This window comes from Bubalus kerabau, chromosome 9, assembly GCF_029407905.1.
Source record: "Bubalus kerabau isolate K-KA32 ecotype Philippines breed swamp buffalo chromosome 9, PCC_UOA_SB_1v2, whole genome shotgun sequence".
Lineage (NCBI taxonomy): Eukaryota > Metazoa > Chordata > Mammalia > Artiodactyla > Bovidae > Bubalus > Bubalus kerabau.
In genome coordinates this window covers 90,270,295-90,295,890 of record NC_073632.1, presented here as the reverse complement: position 1 = coordinate 90,295,890, position 25,596 = coordinate 90,270,295, and the positions used below count along the sequence as shown (strand labels likewise).

The following is a 25,596-nucleotide window of genomic DNA, read 5'->3' as shown; positions in this document are numbered from 1 at the left end:
CTTCTCTAGTGGTTCAGTGGTTAAGGCTCCATGCTTTCAATTCAGGGGGCGTGGGTTCCAATCCCTGGTCAGAGAACCAGACCTCACATGCCTCACATTGCATGGCCAAAAAAAAAAAAAAAAAAATTGCTATAGTCTGAGTGTTTATTTCCCCTCCCTGAAACTCACATGTTGAAACCTAATCCCCAGTGTAAAGATGTGTGGAGGTGGGGCCTTTGGGGGGTGATTAGGTTATGAGAGTGGAGTCTCCATGAATATGATTAGTGCCCTTATGAAAGAGATCCCAGAGAGCTCCCTTCCTCCTTATACCCTGTGAGGGAGCTACAAGGCAATAGCTATGAGCCAGGAAGGGGGTCCTCATCAGACACTAAATCCACTAGCTACTCGACCCTGGACTTCTCAATCTCCAGAACTATAAGAAAAAATGCTTGTCATTTATAAACCATCCAGTTTAAAGTATTTTGCAATCACTGTCCCAATCAAGTACTTGATTTCACTGTCTTTAGCATGTGGTTGAAAGCAATTTTATAATGCTTTGTGAAGACAGCTGAGTGCCGAAGAACTGATGCTTTTGAACTGTGGTGTTGGAGAAGACTCTTGAGAGCCCCTTGGACTGCAAGGAGATCCAACCAGTCCATTCTAAAGGAGATCAGTCCTGGGTGTTCTTTGGAAGGAATGATACTAAAGCTGAAACTCCAGTACTTTGGCCACCTCATGGGAAGAGTTGACTCATTGGAAAAGACTGATGCTAGGAGGGATTGGGGGCAGGAGGAAAAGGGGACAACAGAGGATGAGATGGCTGGATGGCATCACCGACTCGATGGACGTGAGTTTGAGTGAACTCCGGGAGTCGGTGATGGACAGGGAGGCCTGGCCTGCTGCGATTCATGGGGTCGCAAAGAGTCGGACACGACTGAACGACTGAACTGAACTGAACCCAAAGGGGCTAATTGTTACATTCTTTCATTTAAGTAACTTAATATAAATTATAATTGTAGATATTTATAAAATATCTGTATTTATTCTATTTGATATTATCAGCACATCATTTCTAGGATCAATCATTCTGTATTAAACAAGGAATTCCATTTAATTCACTTGGGGCCTCCCACTTTTCTAACTTCTTGTCTAATGGACTAGATGTATTAATAATGTGGTCAAATGGAATAACTGACAGAAACAGAAGCATAAGAGAGTAGACAAAATTGACATGTTTATGGGAAGGAAATGCTTACCAGCAAGCTTGGAATCCCTCTCCTTCTTTTACCAGAAATCCAGTCAGTCAGTGTCAGTCGCTCAGTCTTATCTGACTCTTTGCAACCCCATCAGATCAGATCAGTCACTCAGTCGTGTCCGACTCTTTGCGACCCCATGAATCACAGCACGTCAGGCCCCCCTGTCCATTACCAATTCCCGGAGTTCACTGAGACTCATGTCCATCGAGTCAGTGATGCCATCCAGCCATCTCATCCTCTGTCGTCCCCTTCTCCTCCTGCCCCCAATCCCTCCCAGCATCAGAGTCTTTTCCAATGAGTCAACTCTTCCCATGAGGTGGCCAAAGTACTGGAGTTTCAGCTTTAGCATCATTCCTTCCAAAGAAAGCCCAGGGCTGATCTCCTTCAGAATGGACTGGTTGGATCTCCTTGCAGTCCAAGGGACTCTCAAGAGTCTTCTCCAACACCACAGTTCAAAAGCATCAATTCTTCGGTGCTCAGCCTTCTTCACAGTCCAACTCTCACATCCATACGTGACCGCAGGAAAAACCATAGCCTTGACTAGACGGACCTTTGTTGGCAAAGTAATGTCTCTGCTTTTGAATATGCTATCTAGGTTGGTCATAACTTTCCTTCCAAGGAGTAAGCGTCTTTTAATTTCATGGCTGCAGTCTCCATCTGCAGTGATTTTGGAACCCAGAAAAATAAAGTCTGACACTGTTTCCACTGTTTCCCCATCTATTTCCCATAAAATGATGGGACCGGAAGACATGATCTTCGTTTTCTGAATGTTGAGCTTTAAGCCAACTTTTTCACTCTCCACTTTCACTTTCACCAAGAGGCTTTTTAGTTCCTCTTCAATTTCTGCCATAAGGGTGGTGTCATGCTTGCAACCCCATGGACTGTGGCAACTCCAGATTCTTCTGTCCATGGAATTCTCCAGGCAAGAATACTGGAGTGGGTTGCCATTTCCTTCTCCAGGGATTTTCCTGACCCAGGGATTGAACCTGGGTCTTCAGCATCGCAGGCAAGATTCTTTACCGTCTGAGCCACCAGGGAAGCCCAGAGATCCAGTCAGATCTCCTTGTAAATATGCAAATGATGGATTTCCTGGTTAATGCTAGCAGGAGAGTCCTGCTACAGAATACCTTGGGCAGATTGTACCCGATCTGTTTTTTATGGCTTTTGGTAAACAAATCCTGCAATCTATGGATGTATTCGGTGCATGCGTGCATGTTGTTGCCTTAGTCGTGCGTGACTGTCTGTGATCCTATGGACTGTAGCCTGCCAGGCTCCTCTGTCCATAGGATTGTTCTCCAGGCAAGAATACTGGAGTGGATTGCCATGCCCTCCTCCAGGGAATCTTTGCAACCCCCGGAGCGAACCTGCACGTCTTCTGTCTCCCATATTTTCAGGCAGGTTCTTTACCACCAGGGTCACCTGGGAAGTATGTATAGGGTAGGGCTTCAGAAAAACATCTTGTAAGTTATGTAGCAATCAGAGTGTAAAATGGAGCTATCCCATGCCTGAACCAGCTCCCTCCTGTGTAATGATTTGACTGTAAATATTCCTTAAAGAGCTTGTCTGTTACCCTGCAGTCAGGGCACATCCTATCACAGCCAGAAGGAACCAGGTGAGTGGCACGGGCAGCCCTGGGCCTTTTGCTTATGCCCTGGAGCTGATGAACATGCTTGATACTGGTAAGATCTGTGACTCTGAGTCTCGCCTGAAAATCTAACCTTGTGTTATCAGAGTTTACTCTGATAAAGAGAGGACATGAAATTGCATCTGAGAGGTAGTGCATTCTTAGAAAAGTTGTGTCCCGATCATTGAGATCAGAGTGATATAAAGAAGCAAATGAAAATAATGAATGTTAGGGCTGCAAAACAGCCAAAGCAAAGGTTCAAATGAGCCCCTTGTTAGTTTACATAGCTCCTTTATCAGTAAACTTCCCTAACCTCACCTTCCTTCTATTATCAAATGAATAAAAAAGGAGTAAATGGGAAATAAGAAACACAGATGGGAAGGATTGAAATAAGCTATGGCATCATCCTTTGATGACCAGTCTTGCAAAAAGGCGGTATCACTGTGAAATAAATAAGGGAGCCTTGAGAAGAATCTCGCACTTGCTCCTAAATTTAGAAGGATGAGGAAAGAGGGGAGAATGGCTCCTGTACTGCTGCAGGGCACAGTGTTTGAAAGCAGAATGCAAAGCTCTTAGGATGCCCATGTAGCAAAGTCAGACTGAAACGTGGCAAGGAGGTATGTGCATGGGCATTTTGAGGAGGGAGAGGGTATTTTCTTGATAGGAAATAAATGGGTAACTTATTATTCTACCCTAAACCTAACTGTATTATGAAGGAGCAGAGGCTATGAGGCTAATGTACCAACACCACAGGGACACCAATTAGCTGCTAAGGATGACAAGACTCTAATTCAGTAATGCTTGGAGTCACTTTACCCAATTTAAGGGAAGAGAAAGACCAAAACAAGAGGGGATTATAAAGTACAGATCCGATATACGGACAGAGCAAATGGACAAATTAGAAAGATACAGTGTGTATAAAACAAATAATAAAATAACTAAAAAGTAAGAGTAAAGCAGAACATTTAAAGTATTTTTTAGGCCAAAAAAGATGAGTATAGAAACCAAAAAGACTGAGTATGCAAAAAAAGAAGTAGTAACAAAAGAAAATACTCATATATATCCCAGTGAAAATTCTATCTCATCAGAATAAAGCATCACAAGCAATCAGCCAGAAATCAAAACAAAACAATAAATCATTTACAAAGAAGGAAAAAGGTTTAGCCTCCTACTCTCCATAATGTTTAATATCCAAAGATACTGGTCAATGCCTATAGTTCTAGCCATTTTTCTGACCAGCCAGGTTATGTAAATGTACAGCAAAGCACTTTGTCCATAATGCAAAAGAAAGAAAGAGTGACAATAATGCAAAACAGAACCAAGGTAGGTGGTAATCTCAGGGATTGTAATAAATAAGATTGATAAACTGATGCTCACATTGGTTTAAAAAACAATTAATTATATAATTCCTATGAGTAACTCACCTAAAAGAAAATGGAAGACAAGAGTAAAAGTTAAAAAAAAAAAAGTTCTATAAGGATAAGATGAGTTAGAAGAAAGCCTGGCCCCTATAAGCTCCCAGGCAGACCTATGATTGGATCACAGACCCTCACATGGTGCCTCTCCCATATTCCCCAACATTAATCCATTTATGTCCTTCAAGCACTTATGCCTTCAGGCACCTGACCTCAGGAATTATACTTAATGCTGGATATTAACACCAACTAAATATCTGTTTTAGATATCTGGGGACTATCCACAGTGAAACAAATACAAACAGCTAAGAGTTAAAATTTGACCTGAGATGCATCTTGCTGTCGACATGTATATAGATTCATTTTTTGGGGGAAGTGTATGGGACTTTAACATAATATTATTATTTTTAAAATATAATTACCATCATCATCTCTATCATTACATTCTTTTAATAAGGTGTCTGGAAGAAAATTAAGACAATTTTTTCCAAAACTAAGAATTTAAATATCATTCATATATATAACATATAATTTTAGTCTTAAGTGGTTTTCACAGACTATTAGTCCTAAAAGTTAAATATAAAAATAGATATAGTTGAGTTCTTAATTATACAGTCATGAGGTACTAGATTAAAGTCATTCAACATCAATAGTGTACCCAGTGCTAAAACAGAAAATGCCACCAACATGTGGGACTGTACCAATGAAACACAATTAGACAGAACACCATTACACTATATTTAAGTCTTGCATAGTAAACACTGTCTAGATTACAAAATTAGTACTTATCCAATGACAAAAGAACTGTGATTCACTGAATGACCTTTTGCAAGTAAGACATAAACAAAAATAACAATAATTTCCTTCCTTTAAGGATTTGTTTTGTTCCAGGCTCCAGAATTGCAAACAGCAACGCCAGCGCAAATCATGCCAGCGCCCCAATTTGATCCTTCCACATACAACAAGGTCACTCAAGAGGGGAGGTGGAGTGAGATACCCTGACGCCAACGGCCTAAGGAAATGTCCTTGGGTTTCAGCTACTCAGATTTCCCAGGACTATGCTTTTTTTGAGACAGGCCCGGTTCATTTTTTGAAATGAAAGAAAATTAAGTCATGTCTGACTTGCAATCCCAAGAACCATAGCCCGCCAGGCTCCTCTGTACATGGGATTCTCCAGGCAAGAATACTGGAGTGGGTTGCCATTTCCTTCTCCAGGGGAACTTCCCAACCCAGGAATTGAACCCAGGGCTTCCACATTGCAGGCAGATGCTTTACCAACTGAGCTACTCAGGAAGCCCTGAAAGAAAATTAGTATCTTTAAAATGAATGCCTTTACAATTTCCAAGTTAGACTTTCAGAAGAAAAGGGAGTACTGTGGATTAGGTTTATGTGAGGTAAAACACCATGAGATTGATTCAGGTCTAGGCTGAAGAAGTAGCAGCCCATGATGCATGAAGGGTCAACAACTCTTAATAATTAACCAGCTTCACCAGGTGGCACTAGTGATAAAGAACCCACCTGTCAACGCAGGAGACATAAGAGACACCGGTTTGATCCCTGTGTTGGGAAGATCCCCTGGAAGAGGACATGGAAACCCACTCTAGTATTCTTGCCTGGAGAATTCCATGGACAGAGGAGCCTGGCCGTCTACAGTCCATGGGGTCGCAAAGAGTCAGACACAACTGAGTGACTAACACTTTCACAGAAGATGAATGCTGTGAGGAGCCAGGGAACTGGTTCCATAGACCAATCTGAGGGACAGAGAATGGCTCAAATTGCAGGATAGGATACAAATGACTAAAAGGGCCAGGGGTAACTTAGAATTACAAGCTCAAGTCTCAAAATTTGTACCTCAAGGCAGGGGCTTTCTTTTACTGTCGACAGCTGAGACCACCTAAAAACCAAATTTGGGAGGTTGGGCACAGCAGATGTTGAATTACAAAATCTTCTCCTTGGGTCCAGACTGTGAAGCTGGAGCACAGATGGACATGAGCAGAAGCAGAATAAGGACAGAAGGGACTGGAAGGATGTGTGGATGCTCTGACCCTCCCACCTCCCCCACTGCAGGAAGCCCTCCCTTCCCACACCAGTTGAGGCAGCAAAGTGAGGCAGTCAGGCATGGTCAGAGGTGCCTGTGCCTGGAGCCAGGATGCCTGAGTCTGAATCCCAGCTCCACCACTGACTACAAAATCAGGGCAACCTCCTTCACCTTGTGGGGTCCTGATTTCCTCCTCTATAAAGTGGTGTAATGAGAACAAGAGCATCATGGACAACCGAATAAGCGCCAGTGGGCACAGTGCTTAGAACAGTGCCTGCCTGGCTCTTGCATGCGTGCATGCTCAGTTGCTTCAGTTGTGTCCAACTGTTTGAGACGTTATGGACTGTAGCCCACCAGGCTCCTCTGTCCATGGGGATTCTCCAGGCAAGAATACTGGAGAAGGTTGCCATTTCCTCCTTCAGGGGATCTTCCCAACCTAGAGATCAAACCCATGTCTCCTGCATTTCCTACAGTGCAGGCAGATTCTTTACCACTGAGTCACCAGGGAAGCCCTGTCTGGCTCTTAGGAGTCTCTATATCAAGGAGGAGATGGTGGTTGTTTTTGAACCATCACCATTATTATTCAAGAGATATTTACTAATATTTCTACACCCTGGCTTGGAATAACAAAAACCTCAACTCAAGAGGGCCTAGGCATAAGGTGGAGAATTCGAGAGAAAAGATTCCAAAAATTATTGTGGAAGTTTGCTAACATACAATTTTTGGCTTAAGGCACTCTGACTTGTTTTTTTAACCCTTCCCAACAACAATAAAAATTACTAGTACCTTGGGATTTAAATTGCTAATACTGATGTTGGTTGCCTCAAGACAGATCTGAGAGTGAAGCAGAAGAGCCAACCCTGCCTTAAAAAGCCACTGATCCCTCATTCAGAAGTTGGCAATACTGTTAGGTGGCACTGAATACTGTCATCTATTGTCTTGGGGGATTGTATCAGGATCCTACCAATGCCAGAGCCTTAAGAAACTTCCAGGAAAAGGCCAGGGTATTGAGAGTATATTGCACACATGTGTGTGTGCTAAGTAGCATCAGTTGTGCCCAACTCTTTGTGATCCTATGGACTGTAGCCTGCCAGGCTCCTCTGTCGGATTCTTCAGGCAAGAATACTAGAGTGGGTTGCCGTGCCCTTTTCCAGGGGATGTTTCTGACCCAGGGATTGAATCTGCATCTCTTAAGTCTCTTGCATTGGCAGGCAGGTTTTTTACCACTAGCGCCACCTGCGAAGCTCCTATTGCACATATACTTCCTGCTACTATAATCAGGTCCTGTAAGAAACAGATAAGCCTGATCCAAGCTAAAAGCAAAGAAAGAACAACACTGTGTCTTGTTAAGGGCAGCAAACATTTCTTACTGTATCCTGTGACCCAAGATGCTAAATTATTAGATGGGAAACTTAGCAGGAGAGCCAGGAAAATAGTAAGTTTCATTCTTAACTCTGCTCTCGTGAGGAGCGCTGTCAATTCAAAGGAGGGACTAGTCACCCTCATTGGGACGAGTTATCCATTGGGAGAAAAGATATATATTATCGCAATACTTATTCACTTTGTCAAGTCAATAATGCCAATTAAAATTAAAATATTTGGGGCTTCCCTGGTGGCAAAGTTGTAAAGAATCTGCCTGTAATTCAGGAGACGCAGGTTCGATGGCTGGATTGGGAAGATCCCCTGGAGAAGGAAAAGGCAATCCGCTCCAGTGTTCTTGCCTGGGAAATCCCATGGACAGAGAAGCCTGGTGGGCTACAGTTCATGGGGTTGCAAAAGATTTGAACATGACTTAGTGACTAAACAACAGCAATGAATTTTGTCAAACCACCGGACTATAGGTCCAAAGTAGGACTTCGAAGGTTGAATCCTTGTTAGCGTTCTCACTTGAATGATCCCTGCATGTTCACAGGAAAAGACCCCCAAAATACTCAGTAGTTTAAAGTGTGGAAGAGCAAAGGACTTCCAGATTGGCTTTATCAAAGTAAGACTTCTTAAAATATTCATTAAAAATATTAATGTATCAGTAACTAGACAACAATTTCTCTTTAGCGATTTATACATTCTTACACTGTTAATTTAACCTCCCACAAAAGGGAAAATTTGCTTCCTTGCCTTTTCCAGTACCTCGAGGCCATCACATTCCTTCACTTTCAAAGCCAGAAATGTAGCACCTGTAAAATCTCTTTGTATCTCACCTCTGCTCCCATGGTTACCTCTCCTATCCCAAACTCTGATTCTCCTCCTTACGAAGACCCTTGCGGCTACACTGGGCCCACCCAGATAACCCAGGCTAGTCTCCCCATCTCAAAATCCTTAATTTAGTCACTTGTGCAAAGTCCCTCTTGCCATGTAAAGTCACAGTCATAGGTGTCAGGGATTAGGATGTGGATTTCTTTGGGGGCCTATTATTCTGTCTACTTTAAATGCCCTCACCATGTTTCTGAACACTTATCCATCTCCCTGCTAGCCCATAAGATTCCTGAAGACAGCATGGACCTTTACAGGGCTGGGCACATATCAGGGGTGTGCTGCTAAGTGTTTACCAGCAGGTTCTCTACAAGATAAATAAATAAAAAGGCCCTGCTTTGTAGCATTTTTAATTTTTACGGTTTAAATACTTTCAGCATGGCCAATTTAAAATAATGACTTCACTGAATGTAGAGCTGAAAAAAGATACATAGTTGCACACCACTTGACTCCCCAAGAGCACAGGTAATAGGAAAATGAGGTAAAATAACTAAGATGTGATGAGTTCTGAGTATTCCTTTTGTTATTATTTTAATCTAATCTGTTGGTTTGCAAGTACATACACGGGCTTCCCAGGTGGCACTAGTGGTAAAGAACCTGCTAGCCAACGCAGGAGGTGTAAGAGACACGGGTTCAGTTCTTGGGTTGGGAAGATCCCCTGGAGGAGGGCATGGCAATCCACTCCAGTATTCTTGCCTGTAGAATTACATGGACAGAGAAGCCTGGCGGGCTACAGTCCATAGGTATACACAAATGAATTTTAATAATGTCTTTGTTTAACAAGCAGCTTGCAAACTTCTTGAACATTTAACAACCAGCTCTCACAACTGCCTCCAGCACACCACTGCAACGTAAGCATGCAATAAGTATTTTTTTGGATGGAAGAATGAGTTAATATATCTCTTGACAGTATATTAAAATGTATTCAGCTGTTAGTCATATGATTATTTTGTCATTTCTCAGACATTAGTGCTAAATTTAAAAATCAATAGTGCCTTTTCTAATTTGAAAATAGGAAACACTAAATTTGATTATTGCCTTTACTTGGATCACAAGGTGTGACAAACACATTTAAAGAATTTAAGTTTGGTTTTAATTAGTAGTTTTAAATTTTGTTTAATTCTTTAGCTATTTCTCAACCTTGATGGAAAAATATGTTGATTTAGGATATTCAGGATACTTAACTGCTTTATAAGAAATACATACTAGGAGTTTAAATATGAAACAAGCATTATGAATATGCTATTACCTTGTTTTGGGAATTGTTTCAAACACAGTACATTAATAATAACGTATAAGTCACTACTGTATTGTTCTAAAGTACTAACTTGCTATTTTTTGAAATTGAAAAATCTCCTGAGAACTTTTATTTATAAGCTTAATGATAGTAAAACAATTTTTAAAAAATATTGACCAGGAGACATTTCATGTGAGAGTACCTTAGGTATTTCAACTTGGCTGTCTCTACAATCTTTTTTAGTATAAAATACCGAAGAACCAAGTTCGACAACTTTCCTGGCAACCTTAGAGCTTCCCACCAGATCCAAACCACGATGACTGGGTGAGTCAACTGAACTCAACACCACTGAAATCACAGACACCATTCAGAACTGAAGATGTTAATTCCAAGGTGGTGGAGGTGGGGAAAGCTACAAAAGCAAGATGGCACATGACAGTGAATAATCAGAGATAAAATATCTGCCAAGAAAGGTTTTTAAACAGCATTCTAAAGTTAATGAGGCTTTTCCTAGTTGCTAATAAAATCAAATTATTGGCAGAGGAGTTAACACTTTCCAGTGAAGGGTAAGGAGTAGATGTCCAAGCCTGTGTAGGTCGTAATTATTAAATGGCAGAGATTATGAAGAAAAAATGAGCACACAAAAGGAAAAGAATTTTACAGAATGGCACATATTCTATAGAATTACATCTGTTAAATTAACAAGAAATATCAGATAAATTGAATGAATATCTATACCTGTATTTATAAATAAATCAATATGATTTTCCTAGGGCAGACGAGTAGCCAAATATAGGATTTTCTTCAGTAACTTATATGAAACTAAATAAATAAACATATCCAATTTATACTATCATGGCTTGAAACCATAAAATCTATGTAGACATTTTTATAACCACACTTATCAATTTTGATTTGGATCAAAATTCAGACCCACGGTCAATGAAGATTACTTCCGACAGCCATAATATAAGAACCAGCTTTCCAAGGCAGCACTAATTTCATGATTTACTTACACACTTCCTGTGGTAGAGCTGCTATCAGTGAGGAAAGATCCATTAGTCCTTTCCATTTGGGCCAGTCTGTAAAATGAAAATAAAGAGGCTAGAGAATGTGGCTGCATAGGGTATAGTTGACTGGTACAGCCTCAGTGTTTCTTAAACTGTCCTAATTCCCACAAAATCCAGAACAGCTCAAACTCCATAATAAGACTTTGAAATGAAAACAACCTCTAACGTTGAGTTCTGTTTCTATCACCACCGCCATAAGGACTAAAGACTTTTATTTTACATCATGTTATGTAGTTTCCTAGTGGACCTAGATTCCTAGTTGATTTCTCAGACTCTTAAGTTAGTCTTCACTTGCTCACACATCTGATTATGTCCCTCTCCCTCTCATGTTTAAAGATTCTCCATAATGCCTCTTTACCAAAGGACAGAAATCTTACTCCTTAGCAAGAAAAAGTGAAAGTCACTCAGTCCTGTCCAACTCTCTGCAACCCCATGGACTATACAGTCCATGGAATTCTCCAGGCCAGAATTCTGGAGTGGGTAGCCTTTCCCTTCTCCAGTGGATCCTCCCAACCCAGGGATCGTACCCAGGTCTCCCTCATTGCAGGCAGACTCTTTACCAGCTGAGCCACAAGGGAAGCTCAGGAATACCAGAGTGGGTAGCCTATCCCTTCTCCAGTGGATCTTCCTGACCCAGGAATCGAACCAGGGTCTCCTGCATTACAGGTGGATTCTTTACCAACTGAGCTATCAGGGAAGCCCATCCTTAGCGAGTGAGCCCCACATTACTGGACTTCAGCTTCTGTCCCTTCACTCTGTCTTGTCCTTTCCCCTTTCTCTACTTGCAATTATTTAAATAAACTGTATTCTTTCTGAGCTCAATACTTTAAAGCATGTTTTTCCACTTTTTCCTGAAATTTCTACTTGGTCTAGACTCAGCTCAAATGTTACTGTTTTTATTTATGTTGCTTGAATTATAGCCTTTTATTTATTTTTTTTTCAGGTATTATATTTGTCCTTAAGATTTTTCACACCTTTTTAAAAAAACTTTTCATTTTATTTTAAAGTATAGCTGGTTAACAACATTGTGATAGCTTCAGGTGGACAGCAAACAGCAAAGGGACTCAGCCATACATATACATGTATCCATCCTCCTCCAAACTCTCCTCCCATCCCGGCTGCCCCATAACATTGAGTCGAGTTCCCTGTGCTATACAGGAGGTCCTTGTTGGTTATCCATTTTAAATACAGTAGTGTGTACATGTTTATCCTAAATTCTCTGACTGTCCCATCCCATCATCCTTCCCCTCAGCAACCATAGGTTGAACTATAACCTTGTAAAGCATAGCCAGTTACTACACTGTCAATGCCTGGTACTTATTTGTTTGTATAAAAGTTTGTACAACCCAGTAAGACCAGCTTATACTTTTATATTATTTGGGAACTCCAAAATAAACCTCTATTGTAAAGTATTAGCATACATTTAATTACATATTGTAATTCATATGTACACCATCTCCTGAGAATACTTTCATTCATTGAAACTGGGTTACATTATCTAAATCCTATTTGTACAGTGTCTGCATTCTCATGAGCTCACTAATCACATCCCATGGAGATTTACTCAGTAGAATATATTGCAAGTGTTTGGTAAAGTGCAAATTACAGTATAGAAAGATGAAAGCCCAGATTTCAAATATAATAGAATCACCACTCCTGTAAAACTATATCTCTTAAATCAAGGCATGTGAATGATATAAGATTAATACAGGAAGAGATACATTCTGGGTGGCAGTGCAGTGGAGGGATCCCAGCAAGGTTTCGTACCGTGTAGCATACTGTTCTATTCTTGAATGGGTATCATCATGAAACAGCTGAGGAGATTGCGAAGGGCTGGAAGAGAGAAAGCAAATAAACAGTTTTATGCCCAAATATTGACAGATGTTACTATTACGAATGTTAGCTTAGTTAACATTATTCATTAGTCAAATAATGAATTTGACATGCAAGCAAACCACTAGGATTGTTACCCAGGAGGCAGAACTATTATTTTAGGATAAGAGTTTAGTAATCACCCCATGCTAACTGATCAGAACATCCGTCTTGTGCATACGGAGCTGTGGATACTCACTCATAGTGCTCCGGCCACATACTGATGAGTGTGATAGGACTGCAAAGAGGGCAGAGGGAGACAAAAGTCATAGAAAAAACACTTTAGAGCAATTTAAGACAAAAGCGGTCGGTCAGAGGGTGGGGGGTGGGATACAGTCTCAATCATCTCCCCCGCCTGCATTTGGTTGCCCTGAGGTCCACCATGAAAGACGTCAAAACAAACAGAAATGACTGTTTATTCTAGAAAAGATGCTATGTATTCAAGTGCCTGCAGGGGCCTTTCCACAGATATTATAGGATATTTGTTATAGACAGCAAACACATTTAAATAGTCTGATTGGAAAAAGAAAGAGAATGCTCTAAAATAGCTCAAAATTATGGGATAATTTAAAAAGTAATGTTTCATAATGTACTGGACAGAGGTGCAATCATATTTTTGTTTTTCCTGTAGAAGAAACTTGATCAGAAAGGAAAAGTTAAATACTAAGAACTACATTATATATTGCTGGCAGAGTTGCAATAAAATGAGAATGTTCTGAATCTTTGCTCAATTTTATTTATTATTTTTCAAAACATATTTTCTTGGCTGCAGCACATGGCATATAGGATCTTAGTTCCCTGGCCAGGAATGGAACCTATGTCACTTGCATTGGACACTCGAAGTCTTAACCACTGAACTGACAGGAAAGTCCCCTTTGCCCAATTTTAAATAAAATCCAAATAAAGGTGTACACAGAGTATCTCAACCTCACAGATACACTGAAAAAAGATGCAGCCTAGATGTTCTCCTCTATACCTGGCCAAAATTCTCAATTATCCATAAGTTGAAAGCAACGTTGCTAGATCATGATACACTTTTATCAAACAAAATTTTATCCAGAAGTTCTATCTAAGAAACTGATAAAAGGAACACTGTCTACTAGAATCAGAGCTTGAGATTGGAACTTGATTATTCAATATCATTCCTAGCCCTGGAGATACACTCCAGTCTCACAACACTGCCTAGAAAACCCCAAGTCTGTAAGAAATATCGTTTGAAAACAAATGATCCTAATTAAAAGTTAGTTCAAACCCTAACCCTTTTTTATTGGAGGTGTGGGGACGTGTGGGGGAATACTGATGAATGTGGAAATTTAAAAGCCTAAAGAAAATTAGTTGTCTAATTAAAAAAGTCTCCTGCAAAAGCTAATGCTGGTTGAAACAAAGAAGGAAAATTTATTCTAGATCTATTTGATTCTCCTATTTCTAATATATATACATACTTAAGAAAAAGTTAATGATCTCATTATCTCCCACTGAGAAGCAAAAGTTGATGTCTGCAAAGCGAAGATTAAAAGATGATGGAAAGTCATCTTATTGGTGTGGAAAACTGAGATTCTTTGGACTTATTTCAAAAAAAGGCATTTATCTGGTCTGTTTGTCAGACATTCATACTATAAATAGACTTAATTACTCATGTATAAAATAGACACAACAATGAAACAAAACAGCATTATTCAAGTCTTTTCATATCACTACTTATCATTAATTCTGAAATACAGATGTTAAGTGTCAGATAAATGATTTTCTATACACTTTCCCTGGTGGCTCAGATGGTAGAGAATCTGCCTGCAATGCAGGAGACCTGGGTTCAATCCCTGGGTTGGAAGATCCCCTGGAGAAGGGAAAGGTTACTCATTCCAGTATTCTTGCCTGGAGAATTCCAAGGACAGAGGAGCTTGACAGGCTATTGTCCATGGGACCATAAAGAGTGAGATATGACTAAGAGACTAACACTTTCAACACTTTCTGAAAAACATAGGAACTGCCCCAGAGATCATTTCTAAAATTCAAGTATACCACAACATTTGCTGTGAGCTTTAAATATAAGAAAAATACGTGTGTGTGTGTGTGTGTGTGTGTATATATATATATATATATATATATATATATATTTTAAATCTTAATTGAACTCAGAAAGCTTTGTGAAACTGCTTGACTGGTTCCCGTAAAGTTAATTCAGTTAGTACAGTAGTGATTCACTGAACTAAGATAAGAATGGCAGAGGCAAAAAGCTGAACTGAAGAGTGTCAAAAGAAAGCCTCTTTATGTATTATGAAAATTTCTGAAAAAAGAAAAAGATTAAAAAAAAAAAAACTTCAGGCTTTATTGACTTCAAAGTACTTTGATTTGTAGAAAATATATTAACTGATAAGCTTTTTCATTTAATTCCAGAAAAAGAAAACTGGGCAATATTCTCCCTGAGTTGTTAGAATCCACGATTAAAGGGGGTTAAGAAAAGACCACTCTCTGTGTTAGCCCAGACTTCATAATGCTGCCTCTCAACTGCGTTCCAGAGTGGTGTCTGAACAAGGTGTTTTGGCTAATCACACACTAATATGCAAGACTCTACTAAATATACTTAATGTTATAGGAAATATAATCCAGACTTTCTTTGAAGAATTTAGAGACTTTTCAGTGCCTTAAATTCTCAGCAGACTTCTCACAGACTTCCCGTCTATTTGCTTTCTGAAGTCCATTTGTCGCAGAGCAGGGGTCCCAGCGGTTCTAACAGATAAAGCTCCAATGCCCCCTCCCTCCTGCTCTTGAAGACTACAAACATCTTCACCTGCTTTACAAGGCTGATCATGATCTGCTTCCTGCTTTCCTTTCCACTCCCATTTCTCGTCACAATTCTCAACTTCCCATTCCAGTTTCCAAAACAGGGTTGTCTTATGGCTTTTGAAAATGTTTGCCTTGCTGGGAAACTCTCCCTCTCCTCCCCGGGTAGCAAACACTGAGTTTTGGGCCCTATTCATCTTTTAGTCTGGGGATGAACTGTCACTTCCCGGTCCAATGCTCCCACAACCATAATTCCACTTACTATGAGATGGTTCTTGCTACCGTAAGAACTTAAAAAACCAAGAAACTCATCTATTCCACCTTAACCAATATATGTGGTAGTGTGGTTGTTTAGTCATTAAGTTGTGTCTGACTATTGAGACCCCATGCACTGTAGCCCACCAGGTTCCTCTGTCCATGGGATTTCCCAGGCAAAAATACCAGAGTGGGTTGCCGTTTCCTTCTCCAGGGGATCTTCCCAACCCAGGGATCCAACCCGGGTTTTCCGCATTGCAGGCAAATGGAAGCCCAACCAATACCAGGGAGAGGTGCCTATTTTATTCCTTTTAATTTTCAGGGAAACTAAGCTACCTTTTTAGCCAATAAATCTCACTCAATTCTCAAATTACTTTGTCACCCTTTGAGCTTGTTTCTCAGGTTTATTTTCAATGGTAATAACTCTTTCATCAAGCTCTACTCATTTATTTTGATTTATTTTTGTGAAAAAAATCTTGCATAGTTATAAAATTAATTGAATAAACCTAAGCATGGGTTTGTTTACCTCCTTTTAATAACAACTAATTTTCCCATAAATCCCCTCCATGCATGCATGTATAGGGGATAAGACATTACATTTTGCAGGGATGAAAGAGAAAGAAGCAAAAGGAAATTCTAATCAGCTTCATAAATAACTTCAACACATTTACCACTTCACTGGTTTTTCTCCAATGTTCTCCTCCCACAAATAGGAGAATAAATGAAATCAAAATTTTTACTACCTATTCACATAAATTGTTACACCAGAAGATTAAGTGGCCCTGTACTAGAAAGGGCTCAGTAGAAAAATGAACTATACCAACTCTAAGAATACATTCTAGGATTAAAAAAGGAAGAAAATCTGCCCAATGTATCCAGTAGCTCATAAATCTTTTTCAAAAAAGGATCTCATGACATCTGATTTAATCTTACACTCCTTTTCTTTCCCTCATTTTCCTCTCACTGAAAATGCTGGTACATTCATCTTTGATGAAATGAAGCATCTTCAGAGTTACAGCCAAAAATCATAGCACAAAATTATTTGGCACACACTTTTCTGTTCTCTTTTCCTTTAACTGAATCACTCAGAATTATTAACGTCAGTCATTATTTTGACAGTGAAAGGCAAATTATCAAAATTGCTTAAAAGCAATTTAATAGATCTATCTATCTGCATGACTCATACAAGGGATGTAGCTATTTGGAACATAAAATGCCAATGGTTTATCCAAAGAGTCAAAAGCACATCACTATTTCAAACCTATCAAATTACCTTGTAAATAAAACCACTGTGTGATAATTCTATGCTTCAGGCCCTTACTCTAAAGGTTATTTAGATCTGATACCAAGATAGGCAAAATTTTATTTTTATGAGGTATTCAGCATAGTTAAACTATATATTAGACACTAAAACAAATAAGAATGTATTATCATATACATTTTGAAAGAAAGGGAAAAAAGTCTATCCGGAAAACAAAGACAGGATCAAAAATATACCTTTCTTTACAGATTTTAAGTATTGCAGGCAGATTCTCTACCAGCTGAGTCACTAGGAAGCCCAAGTATACTGGAGTGGGTAGCCTATCCCTTCTCCAGTGGATCCTCCCAATCCAGGAATGGAACTGGGGTCTCCTGCGTTGCAGGCAGATTCTTTACCAGCCAAGCTACCAGGGAATCACAAGTATTTCAATAGTATGCCTTAAATTAAAATCATTTCAATAAACTTTCTTCTAAAATGTACTGTGGAAAAAAATGACTGGGAGGCATATATTTTAATTGTATGGAATTTGATATCAAGCAAAGTTATCAAAAAGTTTGAAGTTTTTGGTATGCTTTAAATGAGTATGTGGTATTTTTGGATCTATCTACATATATAGCCATGCTGTATTTCTTTCTTCATGCACATCCATAATATTACCTATGGAGGGATAAAAATTCCCACTTTACTTTGTCTGTAGTCTTCCTTTTATTTCTTAGTAGTTAAACAAACTAAAAAAAAAAAAAAAATTGCATATAAATGTAGCAAAGCCCCTGGTCCAAAGGGTTTTATATGGATAAAAAAAATTGGACTAAATAGTCTATCCCTCTATTTTGACATCTTTGAGACATGGACTGTCATAATACACTGGACTGCTACTGTTCTCTGATTATCTCCCATATATACATAAATAAGTTAACTATGAGTTTTGAAGGTTAAATGTCAACACATTTTTATAGTTCTTACTTCAGTTTTCTTTACTGTATAAGGTAGAAAACTCCACACTTCAGAGCTTCTCTTCTGTAGTTACTTGAGAAGGAATATTTCTGTAACTAGAACTCTACTATTCTTTATGACTAGGCACTCTGGTGATGATTAGCAATAAAACTTAATTTTCCCCAAGATTCAAGCACAAGAAAATTGCCTTGGCAGGCATATTTATGCTGATATTTCAAAAAAAAAGTAATTCAAAGATTTAAAATCATATTTATTTTGATCTTGACATATAATTGCTTAGTAATTTAAATTTTGTTCTTGCATTTATTCTGGTTCATTTTAAAATTTCTTTTCATTTCAGGCTATAAACTATTATCCTTCATTTTATAATCCCAAAGTAATTTTGCAATCTGAAACTTTGTTTCATTTATGTTTGTAAACTCAAATGATATACTTTTAAGAAAACTTTGTCTATTACAGGTTCTATTTAAAGCTATCTCATTTCGCTGCCATGTTTAAGAAAAAAAGAAATTAGAAACAATGTGAGATTTTGATGAGATTTCATATAGATATATATCTGAAGCAAGGAATTAAGCATTATTAATAAACATATTAAAATAAGTAAAATGAGTGCAAAACATAGAAATAGTAAAAAAAAAACCCACAAAGAGGGAAAAATGGAAAATAAAGTAATGAAAGAGCATAAATACAACAATTTGCTTAAAGTATTTTTAAGAGTAAAAGAGATGACCAGTGCAAAGGTGGACACATTATTACATATTTCAAAAGTTTAGGAAAACATGCAAAATTAAACCTGTGCTGTCAAAAACAGTCAAAATTCATGTTGCAAAGACTAAGTCCAAGTTTATTTTCCCTTCTTGTAGATGAAACATTTTACCAAAACACAACTGCTTTTTGGGTATCAGATTTATTTTTGCCACTAATATAAAAGTATCAGGTATAAGAGCACATACAGATACAAGTTTAATAGTAAAACTAAACTTACGTCTCTAAGTTGTCACCTTCAAGAACTGTCTGGACAGGCAGGTAGCCAAGCCGAGGATGCTTGGCAAAGTATTTCTTCGATCTGAACTTATTCTTCAGCACCTTTGTGAAGTCCCGTACATCTTCCCCAGATGTTGTCTATGAGGTTGAAAAAAATTACACTTATCTCATTAAAATGGAAGGAGACAACTATCTACAAGCAAATTAGAGCAGATGTAAATTGATGCCATTAAATGACAACACTTTCAGTAGTTCCATGTATTTTTGGAATAGCACACAAGGTCATGAGAACACATGGCAATCAAGACTCATCATTAAATATTTCCAGCAATCAGCTTATAATTTTTAATTTTCTGTTGAGAATAAGCAATAAGTAAATCATTCCCCCAATACGTTAAAATCAATTTTGGCAATGTTATTCATTAATTCCTGTCACTAAAAAGGCTGCAATTTGCTGCTATTAAACACTTGGTGATGATGTATTCTGGATATTATATGATTTTAGCTAAGTAATGAGGCACACACATCCTCATAATTCACCTATATATATATGTGTATATATATTTATACATATATCCTGTACCGATTTCACAGAAGCCAGCACAAATTGTAGTCTAGAAAAGGAGAAAACAGTACACAAGAGAGAAAGCCCAGGGCCACGTTGGTTCTCTGTACTGCAAGGAATACTCTCAGAGTCTTTGTTCTTTCCCACCCATATAAACATATACTTATTTGACATGGGACTTTCCAGGTGGTACAGTGATAAAGAATCTGCCTGCAATGCAGGAGATGTGGGTTCAATCCCTGGGTCATGAAGATCCCCATGGAGTAGGAAACACAGCCCACTCCAGTATTCTTGCCTGGAAAATTTCATGGATACAGGAGCCTGGCTACAGTCCATGGGGTCTCAAAGTGTCAGATATGACTAAGTGACTGGAGCGCACATACACACACACACACACACACACACACAGAGCATGCATTTGACATGGACTAAATTACTAATGGTGATATAAAATGTGACTTTTTAAAAAGGCATTTCAATATGATTAGTTAATATAATCATTTAGGGTGACTGACCTACCTGCCACCTGCTCCCCCCAGCCTTTGCACCCTCCTCCCCCCAGTCTTTTCCCTCCTGACAAGCATGCCCTGGATTCACACAAATTTGTTTTGCAAACAGAAGCTTAACAAAGTATTATTTTTTGAAACAACTGAATTGAGTCAATCCTTACGTGGTTTTGTTACTATTTGCTCTCATGACACTAAATATGTTTTCTTCTAGTAAACAATTAAGGGAATTTTTGATTCTCTATGGAGAAGGGGGGCAACCCACTCCTGTATTCTTGCCTGGAGAACCCCATGGACAGAGGAGCCTGGTGGGCTACAGTCCATGGGGTCGCAGGAGTTGACACGACTTAGCGACTAAACAACTACTACTACTACTACTTGATTCTCTAACCTTGAAGAGCAGAAAGATAACATAAATCAGCCCAAGCTGTGTATACATCAGTTTTCTCTTTATTTAAAAGAATATGTATAGCAAGCAAAGCCCATGTTATCACCAGACCTTGCTATCAGACCCACAATGTCAAATCTTTTTCTGAGTAACAAATAAGAAACTATATAATACCTGCATTATATAGATACAGACCCTCCCAAAATATGATGTGTAGAAAATTAGCTACTGGTGCTGCTGCTGCTGCTGCTAAGTCGCTTCAGTCATGTCAGACTCTTTGCGACCCCATAGACAGCAGCCCACCAGGCTCCCCCGTCCCTAGGATTCTCCAGGTAAGAACAATAAGCTACTAATGGGGGTGGGGGGTGGGGGAAGAATCCAAGGCAGTCTATACAGGGAAAAAGGGTTGCTATGAGATGCTGGTTTGGGGGTATTTATCTCTAACCAGGCAGAACAGGGGAGAGGCGCAGATCACAGCTGGGAATAAAGGCAATATTTAGAGATGGTCCTGAGAATAAAGCCAAAAGGATATATCTCTGCTATAAAGGACATTTGGACTTTCAGCAATGGGTATCACAGCCGCAGATCATTAAGTTTATAGATATGTTTATCCTGAATGTTTTGGTAAAAAGAAAAAAAAAAAAGGAGCTTTCCATGATAGAAATACAAAAAGAAGGCCCCATGCAAGAATAAGCATTTATGACCCAATTTATTTCTGTGTCTGCTCTTAACACATTGTTAATATACAAGGAGATAGGGAAGTAATGGCCTCCAGCTTTTACTTGGTCTATTTTCATCTGGCAATAAAAGAGTTTATATTGTTCAGATCAGTGATTTTCAAGCCATATCCAGGTCTCTAACTCAGGCAACCCTGAGTGGGCGCATGGGAGAAAGGCCAGGTAGGCAGGGCACCAGGCCACTTTCCCAGTGTGCCTCCTCCAGGACAGCCTACAATACAGGGCCCTTAGGTATATTCATGGTGGTGTGCAACCATCATCGCTATCTAATTCTAGAATAGCATCATCACCTCAAAAAGAAAGAAAGCCTGTACCCATTAGCAATCATTCCCACCCCCACTACCACCCCCATCTCCTCCCCTCAGCCCCTGGCAACCACTAATCTACTTTCTGTTTCTATGGATGTGTCTATTCTGGACATTTCTTATAAATGGAATCATATAATATATGGTTTTCTGTGACTGGCTTCTTTCACTAAGCATAATGTTCTAGCTTATCTCTATTTGGGTTTCAATGTGAACTCCTGATGGGGAAAAAATCACATATCATTTAAAAGTACAAGTCACATCCCACATCACACATTCTTTAGGTAAAGACATTCATGATATGGAAGAAGAAAGCAAAACCAGACAACCAATGAAAAGCCTTCTCTCTCCCACAAAAAACATACAAAAAACAACTACCTGCCTCCCAAAAAGTTATAGAAGGGGTTTCTGACAATGCTCAAGTTTTATTTTTAGAAAAAATGAGTGCATTCTTATATAAAGAATGCTAATGAGGAGAAAGTGCCCTTGTAATCTAAGGGCACTAAATTTGCTATCACCATAAACTTTATACAATATTAAAAGAAAAAGTGAAAAGTAATTCATCCCACAGAAATGTAATTCCTTAGTTGAGATAGAACCAAGAAAATGAATTATGCCTATTTTCTCACCAAAAAAGGTTAAAATATATTTGTACATATGTGGTCTAATTTGCTCTCTAATGATAGTACCTAAAATTTCTCTGTTTGAAGGTGCTTGAGCAACAGCTGGTAAAAAGGTCAAATAGAGGACCACCCACCTAACATAATCAATATCATCAAACTCAACTCCGTCTCCATGCTAGTATGGAGAGTTGTTCTTTTTTAAGCAAACAGCTATTGATAATATGATGTGAAGATGAAACTGAAAGGATCATTCATCACTACACAAATTATCCAGCATTTTAACTTATCCATGCATTTCCTGAAAGACTTGGTTTTCATTTATTGCTCTAAGCAAAGAAATAAAAAGAACAAAAGATTTTGTAGATCTCAGTAGATGTAATGAGGGTGATGTATTAGCACAGAAGTCTCACCTTACAAACAGCTTTCCTTGAATTTCTTTTTACTATCAAGTGTGATGAGACCATCACCACTTTTTTGACCCAAAAGGAAAGTGACACTAAGGCTTAGAGGGATTCAGATCAAGAAGGTCAGGAAAACTTGCAAACCTATGTCTGTTCACCAGACTGACTGTGTCATCTCTCTAAGAAAAACTAAACAGTTTTAAGTTTTGTAAGAAAAAGAAGTCACAGCCATTGATTAAACTATTGTAATATTCTGAATTTGCCCTTTAATTTAAATAAAGTCCTACCAAGATACCCTGTGCCTGATGTTTACAAAATTTATATTAAAATGTCACTTTCTAATTTTAAATTGCATATCTAAGAAATTTTCAGTGGAAGTACAATTAGAAAAAAATACACCTGAAAGAGAAAAAAGAAACATTAAAATTACCAGTTCCTCTGTCACCCAGAGATAATCAGCCCTAAAATGTTTGGTACTGGATCAATTTATTTTTAATCCTTTTTATGGCAAAATAAAAGACACATATATAAAACTGTATACAGCAGACATATGGTTTAATAAAATAAATTATATGGTAAATACCATCAAGTCAGGAAATTGAACTTTGTTGGACATTCCAGAAGACTTGTTCCAGTTACAACCCCTCCTCTCCTCCATAAAACCATCATCCTCATTTTTGTAACAGTAATTTCCTTGTGTTTTAAAAGTAGTTTTATCCCTCCAGTGTCTGTCCTTAGATCCTATAGTTTAGTTCAGCTCATTTTAAAAAATATGATACATTTAAAGTCACTTTTAATCTACCAGATTTCTTCTTCATACTGTCCATTTTCTTAAAACTTATCTGTTGGAAAGCCAGGCAATTCGACCAGTAGCGTTTTCTATTGTCTAGATTTTGCTGGTTGTACATTTTTGTTGCAGTTTAGCATGCTTCTTCAAATTGGCGGCTGGATCCAGAGAATACATGAGACTCAGGTTTGCACTTCGGGCAAGATTATTGGTGGAGTTTCATAGGATTATAGGAGACACGTGATGTCTGGTCATATCTATCATGTACTCCTAGCACCTTTCATGCTAAATTCCTATATCCATCCAATGGGGACTTTTAAATGGTGATATTCTATCATTCATTTATAGTTTAAAAAATTAAAGACATCCTCCCCATCTGTTTAGTTGATCAGTAGTACAGTTCAAGAAAGGCAAGATTACATGTTTGATTTTTCTCTTTTATTGACCACTTTGCTCTGTAATGGATTGGTTTTGTATCATCTTCCAAAGATGACCAATTTTTAAATTGTTTCAAAATATCATTATGAATTCATAGATTAATATATTTATGAGTTTTCATCTATTGATGAAAGGGTCAATTACAGTTGACCCTTGCACAACATGGGTTTGAAATACGTGGGTCCACTCGTATACTACTTTTTTCACTGAATATGCACGATAGCACTACACAAACTGTGAATAAGGAGGACCCACTGTAATGGATTTTCCACTGTTCGGAGGGTTGGTACTCAGAATCCCTGAGCTGTTCCAGGGTTAACTATATTTTCATTACTGAAGCTCACACTGTGCCAACTTTGGCCTGTAGGGGGCCTCTTCCTGGTTGTCCTGTTTAAGTTCTACTAAGCTGTGTATATGTTAATCGCTCAATTGTGTCCAATTCCTTATGACCCTATAGACTGTAGCCCGTCAGGCTCCTCAGTCCGTGGAATTCTCCAGGCAAGAATACTGGAGTGGGTAGCCATTCCCTTCTCCAGGGGATCGTCCTGACCCAGGGAACAAACTCAGGTCCCATGCTTTGCAGGCAGACTCTTTGCTGTCTGTAACAATGTATTTAATGTTGTTAATCCATCAGTCCCTAGGATGTTATTTCTCTAGTACTTAAGTTATCTCAAGTCTAGCCTCTCAAAAATTCCCCAAGAAGTGTTCATAGGGCCAATATTACCTGAGTTCTTACATGTTGATGACAGATTTCCTGTGTTCTTTGCTAGTTACTAGAAAGTTGGTTTTTCTAGATATAAAATCCTTGGCTCATATATTTTTCCCTTGAGTTTCTTAAGTATGTTCCTCCATTTTCATTTGTATAAAGCATTGGTGTTGAAAAGTCTGATGGTTATTTAATTTTCTTTCTTTCCTAATTCAGTTTTGTTGTTGTTGTTGTTTAAATGACCCAAAAGACTTTGTTTTACTTCAAAGACAAGTATATTCCAGGTATATACCAGGATATTCCATAGTGTTGGAGAGCTCAGGCATAATATACTCTTTCAGTATAGAGATTCACTTTTTCTTTTTTTTTTTTTTTTGGAGAATGGAAAGATTTTTCTCTGAAAAATAATTTTGGAAGTAGAATTGATTAGTTTTCCTTATTTTCTGGCATTTTTATTAATAGTGCTTGTTCTACTTTGGGTTTTTTTCTTCATGGACTCATATTGTCCATATTTTCCATTTTTTCTTTTTTTTATGACTGTCTTCAATATTTGTCATTTTCTCTTGATCCTTTATGTTGCTTTCTTTACATCTCTTTGAAGTTTTTTTTTTTTTTTGCTATACAGTATATTCTCATTAGTTATGTTTTATACACAGTATCAACAATGTATATGTGTCAATCCCAATCTCCCAATTCAACCCCCTCCACCACTGCTTTCCCCTTGGTATTCTTAAAATTTGTTCTCTACCTCTGTGTCTCTATTAAACTTTTCTTTGAGCTTTAGAGTTCGCCTCTTATTCACCTTCTATTTTTTTTTTAATGGTATTTATGTGCTCTGTTTTTTACGACTGAAATTAATTAGTTTTAACTTTCAAAATTATTTTTCTTTTATTTCTAGTTTTTTCCTGAGTTCTATTACCCCAAATACGACAAAGGAGCATACCAATCAGTTGTTAAAGTTACTTGAAAACAGCTAGTGCTAGAAGAACACTCTGACCCTCCTCTTTGTCCCCCCTGAAAGCAGGAAGTCATCTCCCATGTAAAAGGTAGTCTCCCTGCACCGGGAGGGACAGAGACATCCTTATCAATGGAAAGAGGGACTTCAAGGCCGAGAAAGCTGTGTAAACCATCTACTTAGATGCTTCACTAAATGGTACCCAAGCC

General features: G+C 38.4%; 1 protein-coding gene across 10 annotated transcripts in view; it reads right to left on the bottom strand.

Moving 5' to 3' along the window:
* The window catches only part of UTRN (utrophin), a 565,993-nt gene that overhangs the window by 13,294 nt on the left and 527,103 nt on the right, over nucleotides 1–25,596 (bottom strand). For all 10 annotated transcript variants that reach the window (XM_055535865.1, XM_055535867.1, XM_055535866.1 and 7 more), the window contains 4 exons: nucleotides 18,978–19,114; nucleotides 12,941–12,979; nucleotides 12,637–12,702; nucleotides 10,816–10,881 (listed from right to left, as the gene is read on the bottom strand). In XM_055535865.1, coding sequence (XP_055391840.1) covers nucleotides 10,816–10,881; nucleotides 12,637–12,702; nucleotides 12,941–12,979; nucleotides 18,978–19,114 — 308 coding nt within the window. The remainder of the gene's footprint in view (nucleotides 1–10,815; nucleotides 10,882–12,636; nucleotides 12,703–12,940; nucleotides 12,980–18,977; nucleotides 19,115–25,596) is intronic.